The sequence below is a fragment of the Lontra canadensis genome, unplaced genomic scaffold (genome assembly GCF_010015895.1).
Source record: "Lontra canadensis isolate GAN:19392208 unplaced genomic scaffold, GSC_riverotter_1.0 scaffold48, whole genome shotgun sequence".
Taxonomy (NCBI): domain Eukaryota; kingdom Metazoa; phylum Chordata; class Mammalia; order Carnivora; family Mustelidae; genus Lontra; species Lontra canadensis.
In genome coordinates, this window is record NW_022631042.1 from 12,939,944 (window position 1) to 12,952,830 (window position 12,887).

Below are 12,887 nucleotides of genomic sequence, written 5' to 3' on the forward strand. Positions count from 1 at the left end.
GGTTAAAATCCATTACTGTCCTTACTTGTTGTGATGATCAGTTTTGGAGCATTTCTTTATTTTCTAGCACAAGATAGTCCACGCCCATCTTCAATTTTCTTAGGTCCAAGCCCAGAACCAGCAATTTCTTTAAATAACTGTGGTAGTATTGTCATCTTATTTTGAGTTGGTGCAATGCAAAATAGATATTGTAATCCATATAATGTATATATTCTGAGTATCAGCTCTTAATAAGATATAGGACTTTGAGGGAATTCATGCAGTTGTGCACCATCAGCACAATCCACTTTTAGAACAATCCCATCATCACAAAAGTTCCCTCCTTACCCATTCATCCATCAAACCCTACTCCAACACCCAGGGACAATAATTTATCTGCCTTCTATCTATAGTTTTGCTTTAACAGAAATTTCATATAAACAAAATCTTACAACATGTACTCTTTTGAGTTTGGTCACTTTCACCTAGTGTTTTTAAGGTTTAACCATGTAGTCTGATATGTAAGTATTTTGTTTCCTATTATTGTGGAATGTAATCTATTGTATAAATATATGACATTTTGTTTACCCATTAATCAGTTGATAGACACAGAGACTGTTTCCAGTATTTGGCTATTATGAATAATGCTGCTCTAAACAGTGTGTAGAGACCTTCTATGTGGACATACGTTTTCATTTCTCCTGGGTAAATACCTAGGAATGCAACTGCTGGATCATAAGGAGAGTGTATACGAAGAAACAGCCAAAATCTTTTCCAAATGGCAGTACTATTTTACTTTTGCACCAGCAATATATGAGTGTTCCAGTTTCTCTACATCTTCACCAACACTTGCTACTTACTGATAGTCGTTCTGATTCCACTGGTTGTGCAGTGTAACCTCACTAGAGTTTTTATCTGTGTTTCCCTAATGATTAATATTGAGGTTTTTATGTATATGATCATTATTCATCTGCTTATCTTCTCAGTTAAACAATCTATTAGTATCTTTTCCCCCTTGTTAATTCCTCCCTCTGCGGCTCCCCAACCTCCTCCACCCCATCTTTTCCCTGTATAACCACTGACCTGTTTCTATCATGATAGATTAGTTGTATTTTCCACAATTTTGCATTCCAACCAGTCTTTTTTGTGCATGGTACTGTGTTAACAGAAACTTGTGTATATCAGAACTATGTAAAGCAAGGACATAGTTTGAATGTGCATAATAAGTTTCAGTAAGCACAGTCCCATGTAAAGCAAGGACTGCCAATATACAGAACTGTAGAATACATCTTTTTCTCTTTGGAGTCTTCCATTCAACATAATAATTTTGAGATTAATTATGTTTTCACATGTATCAGTAGTCCACATTTCTTTTTGTTGCTGATCACTTTCCATTATATACCTTTACCATGGTTAACTTATCCATTCACATGTTTATGGACATCCGTTGTTTAAGGTTACCAGCTATTAAATAAAAATCTGCTAGTGGACACTTGCATGCAAGTCTTTTATGGTAATATTCTTTCATTTCTCTTGAATTAATACATGGGGGTATATTGCTGAGTTACATAGTAGGTATATGTTTAACTTTTTAAGAAACTGTCAAACTGTTTTCCAAAGTGGTTGCACAATTTTGTATTTCCCACCAGCAGTATGTGAGAATTCCAGTCACTCTATAAGCTCACCAGCACCAACACTTGATATGGTCAGGTCTTACAAATTTTAGGTATGTGCTTATTTGACATCTCTCTGTAAAATATCCCTTTGAATCTATTTTTAAAATAGGACAAAAATAGAAGCTGAATGCTTTCTGAGTTCTGAGAATTTTTTAGACAAAAGTTCTTTATTAAATATATGATTTGCAAATACTTTCTCTCAGTATATACCTTGTCTTGTATTCTCTTAATGAAGTAATTTTTGCAGAGCAGAAATTCTTAATTTTGAGTAAGTCCAAAATACCAGGTTGTTTTTTTCTTTTATGGATCAAGCTTTTGGTGTTCCACTGAAGAAATCTTTGCCTCCTCAAGGTCACAAAGTTTTTATTTTGTTTCTCCAATCAGTTTTAGAATTTTAAGTCTTACATTTGGGTAGCCATATATTCCAGCATTATTTGTTAAGAAGACTATTATATCACCACTGAATTGCTTTTGCAAGTTTTTTTGAAAATCAGTTTTCCATATATGTGTGAGTAAACTTTTTGACTACTCTGCATCAATGATCTGGGTCTCTAACTTGACAACAACGCCACACTTGCTTTTCTTTTTCAAAGCTGTGTTGCTAGGTCCTCTGTATTTCTATTTGAATTTTAGATGCAGCCTGTCAACTTCCCCAAAACATGTGATGGGATTATAGATCTGTTTGGGAAGAATGAACTTCTTAACAACAATGAATCTATCAAACCATAAGTGAGGTATCTCTCTCCATTTACTTAGGTCTTCTTTAATTTCAGCAATATTTTATAGTTTTCAGTATACAGATGATATTCATCTTTCAACAGATTTATTCCTAAGTATTTTATATTCCTTGATGCTACTATATATGGAATTATTAAATTTTAATTCTCAATTGTACATTGCTAATACACAGAAATCGATTTTTTGTATTGACCTGTATTCTGTAATCTTGCAGTAAGTGACTTCTTAGTTCTAGCTTTTTTTTTTTTTAAGATCCCATCAAATTTTCCAAATAGATAATGATGTCATCTCTAAATGGAGACCATTTTATTTTGTCCTTTCCAAACTGGAAATTTTTAATTTCTTCTCCTTACTCCATTCCACTAGCTAGGATAATGTTAAACAGAAGTAGTGAGAATATAAAGAAATCCTTGTCTCTTCCTGGGTTTAGAAGAGAAGCATTCAGCCCTCATGATTTTACCTGTTTCTTGTTCCTAAATGTCTTTTATCAGGTTGAGAAAGCTCCTTTCTATTCCTAGTTTGCTGAGAGTTCTTATCAGGAATGGATGTTGGATTCTGTCAAATGCTTTTCCTGCATGTATTGAGCTAACTATACGGGGTTTTATTTTGTTTTGTTTTGTTTTGTTTTTTAGTTTGCTGGCCTTCCTTTTCCAATTACAGACTTATATTAAAACCTCATTTAATCCTCCATAATTTTTAACCTTTCATATTTTCCATATCTTTCATTTAAGCGGCATTCTGGATAATTTCATTAATTTTGTCAGTATCTAATTCATTCTTTGACTTTATGGAATATCTGTATAATCTATCTGCTCAATTTTTTTATTTCAGTGATTTTATTTTTAATTTTTTAAATGTTCTATTTGGTCTATTTAAAAAGAACTACCTGGTCATTTTTTTTTAATTTAATTTATTTTTTTTTTTAATTTGACAGATCACAAGTAGGCAGAGAGGCAGGCAGAGAGAGACAGGAGGAGGAAGCAGGCTCCCTGCTGAGCAGAGAGCCCGATGCGGGACTCGATCCCAGGACCCTGAGATCACAACCTGAGCCAAAGGCAGAGGCTTTAACCACTGAGCCACCCAGGCGCCCCCTACCTGGTCATTTTTTAAGTCTTTTGTTTCTCATTTTTTATTCCATTTTCTATTCTTTAAATATGTCATATATAGATATTTGACATGCATAAGAATATGTGTATATGTATCTTTGCCCCTCTGAGATTCTCTCACCTTTTACAGGCCTAAGAGTGTATTATGTTTATGTATGTATGTATGTATATATATATATATTTTTTTTTCCCCAATGTATCCAGAATTTATTTATACTGTAGTAAGAGGACTCTTTACAGGATTCAGATCCTACATGAATAAAAGCAACAGTCTTTTCACCTTTATAAATTACTTACTGACGATATCTGAATTAGAAACGTAATCGGCTTATTGTTACTTGATTTTTTTTTTTTTTAAGATTTTATTTATTTGTCAGCGACAGAGGGAGAGCGAGCGAGCACAGGCAGACAGAGGCAGAGGGAGAAGCAGGCTCCCCGCCGAGCAAGGAGCCCGATGTGGGACTCAATCCCAGGATGCTGGGATCACGACCTGAGCCGAAGGCAGCTGCTCAACCAACTGAGCCACCCAGGCGTCCCGTTACTTGATTTTTTAATCAAATTAAGATGCCGCAGATAAATGAGTTAACATTCTTCTAATAATATTAAAAAGATTTCACGGTTGGATGTCCTAAAAATTTTCTGAGTCTTTAATTCTATCACGAAATCATTTGATATGTCTAAAAGAGGAAAACAAAACACATTCTTTTTCACAGTTAAAATTCTCATTAGTAGTATAGCTGCTTAAAATGCTGAACACATTCCAGATTTAGCCTAATACATCCTACACACGATTACAAGACTTTGTTCGGTGATAAAAACTGCTGGCTTAGAAAATGAAAGTATCATATCTTGTGGATCCTGATAATATCCTGTGGATCCTAATACTTTGTCAATACATTGCTACACTCACTTTAACAGTGTTATATACAGTATTGATAATTATATAGTGACATTAGAACTCCTAACTGGTTTTAAATGAAACCAAAATTGAGCAATTGACAGGTATGAATATATCTTTTCAAATTATACTATGAACTTAAAATAAGAGTCTGTTCTACAAGTTAGCCAGGACATTTATTAAATTAAGAAGTGGAATTAGTTATCTTCTTAAGGAAAAGATTTCAAAAGGGCTCCACATTTAAATTATATTCCTAAAATTGTTATAACTGATATAATTGGTCCAGTTTTATTTTATATTCATGTGATAAAGAATATATCAGTATAAAGATGACACAAATGGTTGGTATGAACTATTTCCTATTATAAATCAAATGGAAAGTATTTATTAATTTAGCTTTCAGTAAATTTCAAAACTACTTATATTTTAAAATTTTAAAAAACAAATTTTAAAAAACTCTTCTAGATAGATTCCAATCTCAAAAGGTATTTACTAGAAATAATCTGAGGAAAAAAGCCTTAATTCCTAAACTGATATTATAGAAAGCATATGGCATAATTTTAGTAAAGTTTCATCTCAATTATTTACAATTTTGTTTAATTTTTAATATATAGTCACTGGTTAAAAAGACTAAAGCACTAAATTAGAACTTTCAATACTAAGATATTTCCTCCCTAAAAACCTTAAAATTGCAAAAGCTAGTAGTATAAGAACTTTCTGTTCATAACCTATTCCTCAAAAAGAGATTACACAAAGATTTAGAAACATTGGTCCAAATATCACTCTTCAATGACCCAGAGCACCAGATACACATCATTTTCTACTCAAAAGTTCTCTGAAAGCTTTAAGGATCATTATTTGGGAACTCCACTCACACTAGAAATCCTGCACTTTCTACAAAGATTCTGTTGCCATTAATAATTATTTTCACTAGAATAATAATGTTCTTACATGGTAGTTATATAATTAGCAAAAGTATCTGTTCATAACTTTGCAATAGAGGAAAAAACTCAAGAAATTATAGTAAATACAGTGAAGTTTACGTGCTATTTCTGCAATATGTAACAGGTATTTAGAGGGCTTTTATTTTGTTTTGTTTTTTATTTTTCTCTTGCCCTGGAAATCCCAAGTATTTAGGATCAAAAGTTACTTTGGACTTTTCACAAAAGACTGATCTTTTTTGAATATACATGAGTACACTGAATCCCAAGAGGAAGTTAATTTTTTTTCATAAACACTGCCATAAAAGAACAAATAACTATAATGGAAATGTGTATTGTATATGACTATATATATATATATTTTTTTTTTAAGATTTTATTTATTTATTTGATAGACAGAGATCACAAGTAGGCAGAGAAGCACGCAGAGAGAGAGAGGAAGGGAAGCAGGCTCCCTGCTGAGCAGAGAGCCCAATGCGGGACTCGATTCCAGGACCCTGAGACCATGACCCGAGCTGAAGGCAGAGGCTTAACCCACTGAGCCACCCAGGTGCCCCTATATGAGTATATTTTTAAATAGGAAAGAACAGTGTTTGAAAAATCAGTCTTTCTTGGTTTTATTCTTAATTCAGTAAGAAATCTTGTGAGTTAATATAAAGATTGACTAAAATGAAACCATATATCCCTGTTTCTAATAATCCTTGATAATTGGTAGTAATTCACATGCTTTTAAAATCTGGACCACAGAAGTTGCCAGTTTATTCATAATAATAATTGATAAGAATTTATATATGAGTTTCTGTGTAGAAACTTTACTATAATAATGTGAGAAAAAAATAATATCAGAAACCTAAGCATCTTTAAATGGCACTATTCCTATTTCTGTTTTTTTCTTCAGATTCCCTTAAATATAATGGTTTCATATAATTGTTTTTATGTTGTTAGTAGAATATAAACTATTAAAAAGCAGTAAAAACATATACAAAGGATTACCTAGAAAAAGCTTGAAATCAAGCCACTCTAATAAAGAATAAATTAATTTGGGTAGAAAGGCAACCAAAATTAGAAGAAATGAATGATAACACTGCATGTGCATTTGCTTACCTATAACCATAAAAGAACAAATGACTATACTGGAAATGTGTGTTGTGTATGAGTATATTTTTAAATAGGAAAGAACGGTGTTTTTATTCTTAATTCACATTCATTCCACCACTAAAGGTAAAAAATTAATAACTACACAAGGGAAATTAATAACTATGCATTATACTATATGAATCCCCATAACAACTGGCTAGAAAAGCAAGGGGAGCCAAATTTCTTGAGTTCTTGCAAAAAAAATTTAAGTCCCTCTCAAAAAACAAGAGAGGGGAAAATGGCAAGAGAATAGGAGGACCCTAGGCTCTCCTTGTACCATGTATACAAATAGATACCTATCAAATCATTCTAAATACCCCAGAAATAGACCTGAACATTGGCGAAACAACTAAAGGTAGAGAAGAGGCCACATTAAACAAGGTAGAAAGTGTGGAGACACAGTTTGGAAGAGAAACTGACTGTGGCCACTGGGGTGGAAAGGGAGCTGTCATTGTGGAGAAAGGCAAGAGACAGAATAGCACCCAGGGGAGTACAAGGGGAAAATGAATCTCCATAGCAATTGGGTCTGGAGAGCTAGAGGGGCTGACTTTCATGAGTTCTTACAGCCAGCAGGGCTTAAACCCGGAGTTCTGAACACCAGTAGGCATGGCTTGGGGAGAGTTCGGAGGCATTGGAGCTGCTCTTGAAAAGGCAGCAGGTAAACAACGTGTGGACATACAGCATGGAAACAGTGACCTGAAGAGTACCTAGGGCACGGAGTGGGTAGGTTATCTGCTCATCTCAGAACTTGTCCCAGAGAGGCAGCAGTAATGGAGAGACCTTACCAGGAACAAAGGAACTGGTTGGCACCATTTCCCTCCAGCATCCCTCAACATAAGCACAGGGCCACCTGGGGGAACAGTGCAATGCCCATACTCCTTATGTAACTTCCTTACACCAAGCTGGCCCCCCTCCCACTCCAGTGGAACTGCCCCTCCTAGTCACACTTGCTTCAGCCATAGAGGCAGGACTTCTTCCCCAGAAAACAAGTCCAAACCCCTGTCAACACCACATCTCCCAACCTGAGAGTTTTTCAGAGTCTCCGTTCCAGCAGCAGTGCCAAAAGGTCTCATGTCACAAGCAGACCAGAGGACACCAACATAAAATGTGTCACATTCAGGCCAGGAACCAAACACTGCCCACAACAGGCAAAGACAGCCTCTGTAGACAACTGGCCTGAATGATAAAGCAGCCAGGACACAACAGCTGATCACATGCAGCACACAGAGAAGACACTGCTGGAAGTGCCATGCCTTGAGGAACAGAAGACACTACACAGCAGGGCAGTATAGGACCTCTTCTTCATAAGGCCATTACCTTCAGGAATAGGAGACATAACTGACTTTCCTAACACACAGAAATGGACACAGAGATTCAGACAAATTGAGAAGACAGAGAAATTTATCCCAAATGAAAAATCAGGACAAGGCCATGCATATCCAGAGATTTAAGCAGAATGGATATGCTTGATAGAGAATTTAGAGTAATGATTGTAAGACTATTCACTGGATTTGAGAAAAAAGTGAAAGACATGAGTGAGACCCTTAACACAGAGATAAGGAATATCATAGCAAAGATAAAGAGCTCAATAAACAAAATGAGAAACACACTTGACAGAATGAATAGCAGGCTGGAAGAAACAGAGGAACAGATCAGTGATCTGGGAGACAGAGTATTGGAAAGAAATCAAGATGAACAAAAGAGAGAAAAAAGAATGATGGAAAATTAGAATAGACTTAGGGAACTCAGTGACTCTATCAAAGAGTAATATTCACATTATAGGAGTCCCAGAAGAAGACAACAAAGAAAAGGGGGCACAAAGTTTATCTGAAGAGATAATAGCTGAAAACTACCCTAATCTGAGGAGGAAAACAAATATCCAGAACCAGGAGGCAGAGAGAACCCCCCAACAAAATCAAGAAAAGCAGATTCACACCAAGACATGTTACAATTATAATGTCAAAATACAGTAAAGAAAAAACGTTAAAAGGAGCAAGACAAAAGAACACAATTACATAAAAGGGAAACTCCGTAAGACTATCAGGGGATTTTTCAGTAGAAACTTTCCAAGGCAGAAGCGACTGGCTATTCAAAGTGCTGAATGGAAAAAACTTGCAGCCAATAATACACTATCCAGCAAGGTTATTATTCAGAATAGAAGGGGAGATAAAAAATTTTCCCAGACAAGCAAAGACTAGTGGAATTCATGACCACTAAGCCAAGCAAGCAAGAAATATTAAAGGAGAGTCTATCAGTGAAAAGGAGAGACTACAGCAACAGTATGATGGTAGGAAACACAAAAGCAGTAAAAATAAATATTTTTGTAAAAATATGTCAAGGAACTTATAAAATAAAAGGGTGTGAAATATGACATCATTCAGGTTCCAGGCTGGGTTGGAATTCTCTCTTTCCCTCTGCACCCACCTCTTTCCCTCTCCCTCTATCTCTTAAAAAAAAAAAAAAAAATAAAAACAAAAACAAAAAATAAGACTCATCTATACGGGCTTACAAGAGACTCACTTTAGACCTAAAGGCACCTGTAGCATAGAGAAACTTCCATCATGAAATAGATTTCCAAAGAAAGTTGGAGCAGCAATAATTGTATTGAACAAAATAGACTTTAAAACAAAGTCTGTAACAAAAGACAAAGAAGGATACTATATAATCATAAAGGGGACAATCCAACAAGAAGATATAACATTGTAAGTATTTATGTATCCAAATACATAAAACAGTTAATAACAAACATAAGGAACTGACAGATAATAAAATGGTAACAGTAGGGGACTTTAACACTACACTTACATCAATAGACAGATCATCTAAACTATAGATCAACAAAGAAAAAATGGCTTTGAATGACATATTGGACCAGATGGAGTTAAGAGATACATGCAGAACATTCCATCCTAAAACAGCAGAATACACATTCTTTTCAGGTGCACAAAGTACATTCTCCAGAAGAGATCACAAATTAGCTCACAAAACCAGTCTCAACAAATTCAAAAAGATCAAAGTCATACTATGCATCTTTTCTGACCACAAAGCTATGAAACTAGTAAGTCAAACACAAGAAAAAAATCTGGAAAATGCACAAACACACAGAGGTTAACAATGGCTACTATACAATGAATGAGTCAGCCCCAAAACAAAAGAAATAAAAAAGTACATGGAAACAAATGAAAATGAAAACACAATGATTCAAAACCTCTGGGATGTAGCAAAAGTGGTTCTAGGAGGGAAGTATATAGCAATACAAGACTAGCTCAAGAAGCAAGAAAAATCTCAAATATGCAACCTAACACTGCACCCGAAGGAGCTAGGAAAAGAACAACAAACAAAATCTGAAACCAGCAGAAGGAAAGAAATAATACAGGTTAGACAAGAAATAAATGATACAGGAAACAAACAAACAAATCAATGAAACCAGGGCTGGTTCTTTGGAAAAAAAAAAAAAAAAATCAAGAAAATTGATAAACCTCTAGCCAGACCTACCAAGACAAAAAAGAGAGCGGTGCCTGGGTGGCTCAATTGATTGAGCATCAGACTCCTGATTTCTGCTCAGGTCATGATCTCAGGGTTGTGAGATCAAGCCCTGGGTAGGGCTCTGTGCTGGGCATGGAGTCTGCTTAAGATTCTCCCTCTCCCTTTCTCCCTCTCCCCACATGTGCACTCTCTCTGAAAGAAAGAAAGAAAGAAAGAAAGAAAAGAAAGAGTATGCAAATAAAAGCACAAATGAGAGAGGAGAAATAACAAGAAACACCACAGAAACACAATCAGTTATAAGAGAATATTATGAAAAACTATATGCCAATATATTGGACAACGTGGAAGAAACGGATAAATTTCTAGAAACATAAACTACCAAAACTGAAACACAAAGAAATAGAAAAATTGAACAGACTGATAACCTGTTAAGAAATTGCCTCAGTAACTTAAAAGCTCACAACAAACAAAAGTCCAGGAACAGATGGCTTCACAGGCAAATTCTACCAAACATGTACAGAAGAGTTAATACTTATTTTTCTCAAACTATTCCAAAAAAATAGAAAAAGAGGGAAAACTTCCAAATTCATTTTATGAAGCCAGCATTACCCTGATCTCAAAACCAGATAAAGACACCAGGAAAAAAGGTGTGGTGCAAACGACAGCCATAAAAAAGAATGAAATCTTGCCATTTGCTAGAGAATATAATGCTAAACAAAATAAGTTGGAGAAAGACAAGTATCGTATGATTTCACCTATATAAAGTATTTATGAAACAAAAACGAGCAAAAGGGAAAAAAAAAGAGAGAGACGAATCAAGAAACAGAATTCTACAGAGTTCTACAGAGAACAAACTGATGGTTACCAGAGGGGAAGAGGGTGGGGGATGGGGAAATAGGTGCTGGGGATTAAGTAGGGCACTTGTTGACAATGAGCACTGGGAGACGTGCGGAATCGCTGCATCACTATAATCTACACCTAAAATCAACATGATACTGTATGTTAACTGAGTGGAATTTAAAAAAACTTTTAAAAAATTAATTACTATACCAATTGACAAAAGCACCTTATTGTTTCTTTCATACAATTAAAAGGCAAATATGAAGCAGGATAATGGATATAATGGATAATATACTACTGTAAGTACACGTGCAAAAACGAATTTGCCCAGCACGTCTGAGATTGCTGCAGTTAGAAACACCTGCTTGCGAGGGTGGTTCTTGGCTGGTACCTGGGACTTGGATTTTGAGAGCATCCTCATGATTCTCTGATAAGAATGCTCACTATACCTAAACTGTTTATACAGTTTAAAACTGCTTTCTTTTGGGAGTCTGAAATTTTGGTACATGCCAGGCAGTAACTGATTCCTGATTAAAACTCTGAACTCCTAGGTGCAAGATGAACTTCCCTAGAGGACATTTTACACACTTGTTGGTGGAGGAATTAAAGGCGTCCTGTCTGTGAGTCCTGGAAGAGGACTCTTAGAAGCCTGCACCTGGTTGCCCCTATATGCTCTTTCCCTTTTGCGGACTTTCCTTTCATGAAGCTGGTTTTGATTCATATCCTTTCACTGTAAGAAATCATTGCCACAAGCACAACTATATGCTGAATGCTCTGAATCCCAGCAAATTACCAAACTTGGGGGTGGTATTGGAGATCCACAACACAACATATAAAATGCTTAAATTTTGGACTTACAAAGGAAATGATCTATACTGTAACACTGGAAACTTACTGAATTTTTTTTTTTTGGAACACTTATGTGTCAGGATTAAATGATGAATAGAATAACTAATTACTCTTTATTCCTTATTAAAAAGTGTCAAGATGAATGAATACAATGTAGAGTTGGATTTCTATACATGGAAGGAATTCTTAAGACCCATGAGGCCAGTGGATCGGTAGATGAAAGAAGGAAGAATTTCAGAATATGAAAAATGGGATATAGCAATGTGCTTTGTAAGAAAAATTAACAACTGAATGGATTCCATCATTTTCAGCAAAGATTTTATAAGATATTATAATGACCACTAATTAACTTTCTCATTTACCCCAAATTTTCTCTAATGGAACTTTTTAAAAACATTTACAATGAATAATTTATATGATGGAAAATCAGAAATTAGTTTATGCATTTTATAAATTAAGTCTATAAAAAGTATTACTGGTAGCATCTATTCAAAGAACAAGTGTGCTTATACATATATCATAAAGAAAGCTTTTTGTTGTTAAATACAATTCCAGGGGTGCCTGGATGGCTCAGTTAAACATCTGACTCTTGGATTCTGCTCAGGTCTTGATCTCAGGGTCGGTCATGAGACCAAGCCCTACATCAGGCTATCCACTGGATGTGGATCCTGGTTGGGATTTTCTCTCTCCCTCTTCCTCTGCCTTTTTCCCACCCTGAACACACACACAAACACTCTCTCTCTCTCTCAAAAAAAAAAAAAACAAAAAACAAAAAACAAAAAAGAAAGAAAGAAAAAGAAAAAAGAAAGAAGAAAGGAAAAAAAAGAAATACAATTCCTTTGGCTATCTGACATGCAGCCATTCTGTAAGGTAAGAACACAAACAATGCTGGTCATATCTTCCTGTAGTTTTCAATAAAGAGATAAAAATTTTTAAATGTACCTTAACTATCTCTTCAATGAAACAAATATGAGAAACAGGATCTCTCTTCTTGGCTAATATCTTTTGTAGATGTTGTACCTAAAAACAGCAGAAAGGGGGAGAATGTACATGACTGGGTATTTTCAAAATGAAACAAATGTAAAGCTTAGACACTAGAAGCAGCCAGGGAAGGAAAAGGGCATTGTGCTAGAGCCTCTACATATGTTATAATCAGCTAATGCAGGCACTGTGAATGCTTAGAGATTTTAAGAAAGCTGCCCAAGGTCACACAATTTAGAATAACAAGGCATTACTC

At 35.2% G+C, this 12,887-nt stretch overlaps 1 protein-coding gene across 1 annotated transcript in view; it reads right to left on the reverse strand.

The window, feature by feature from the left end:
• Positions 1–12,887, reverse strand: part of COG5 (component of oligomeric golgi complex 5) — a 276,431-nt gene that overhangs the window by 107,110 nt on the left and 156,434 nt on the right. Inside the window, exon 10 of the mRNA XM_032873369.1 lies at positions 12,593–12,670. Within this exon, the coding sequence (XP_032729260.1) occupies positions 12,593–12,670 (78 nt within the window). The remainder of the gene's footprint in view (positions 1–12,592; positions 12,671–12,887) is intronic.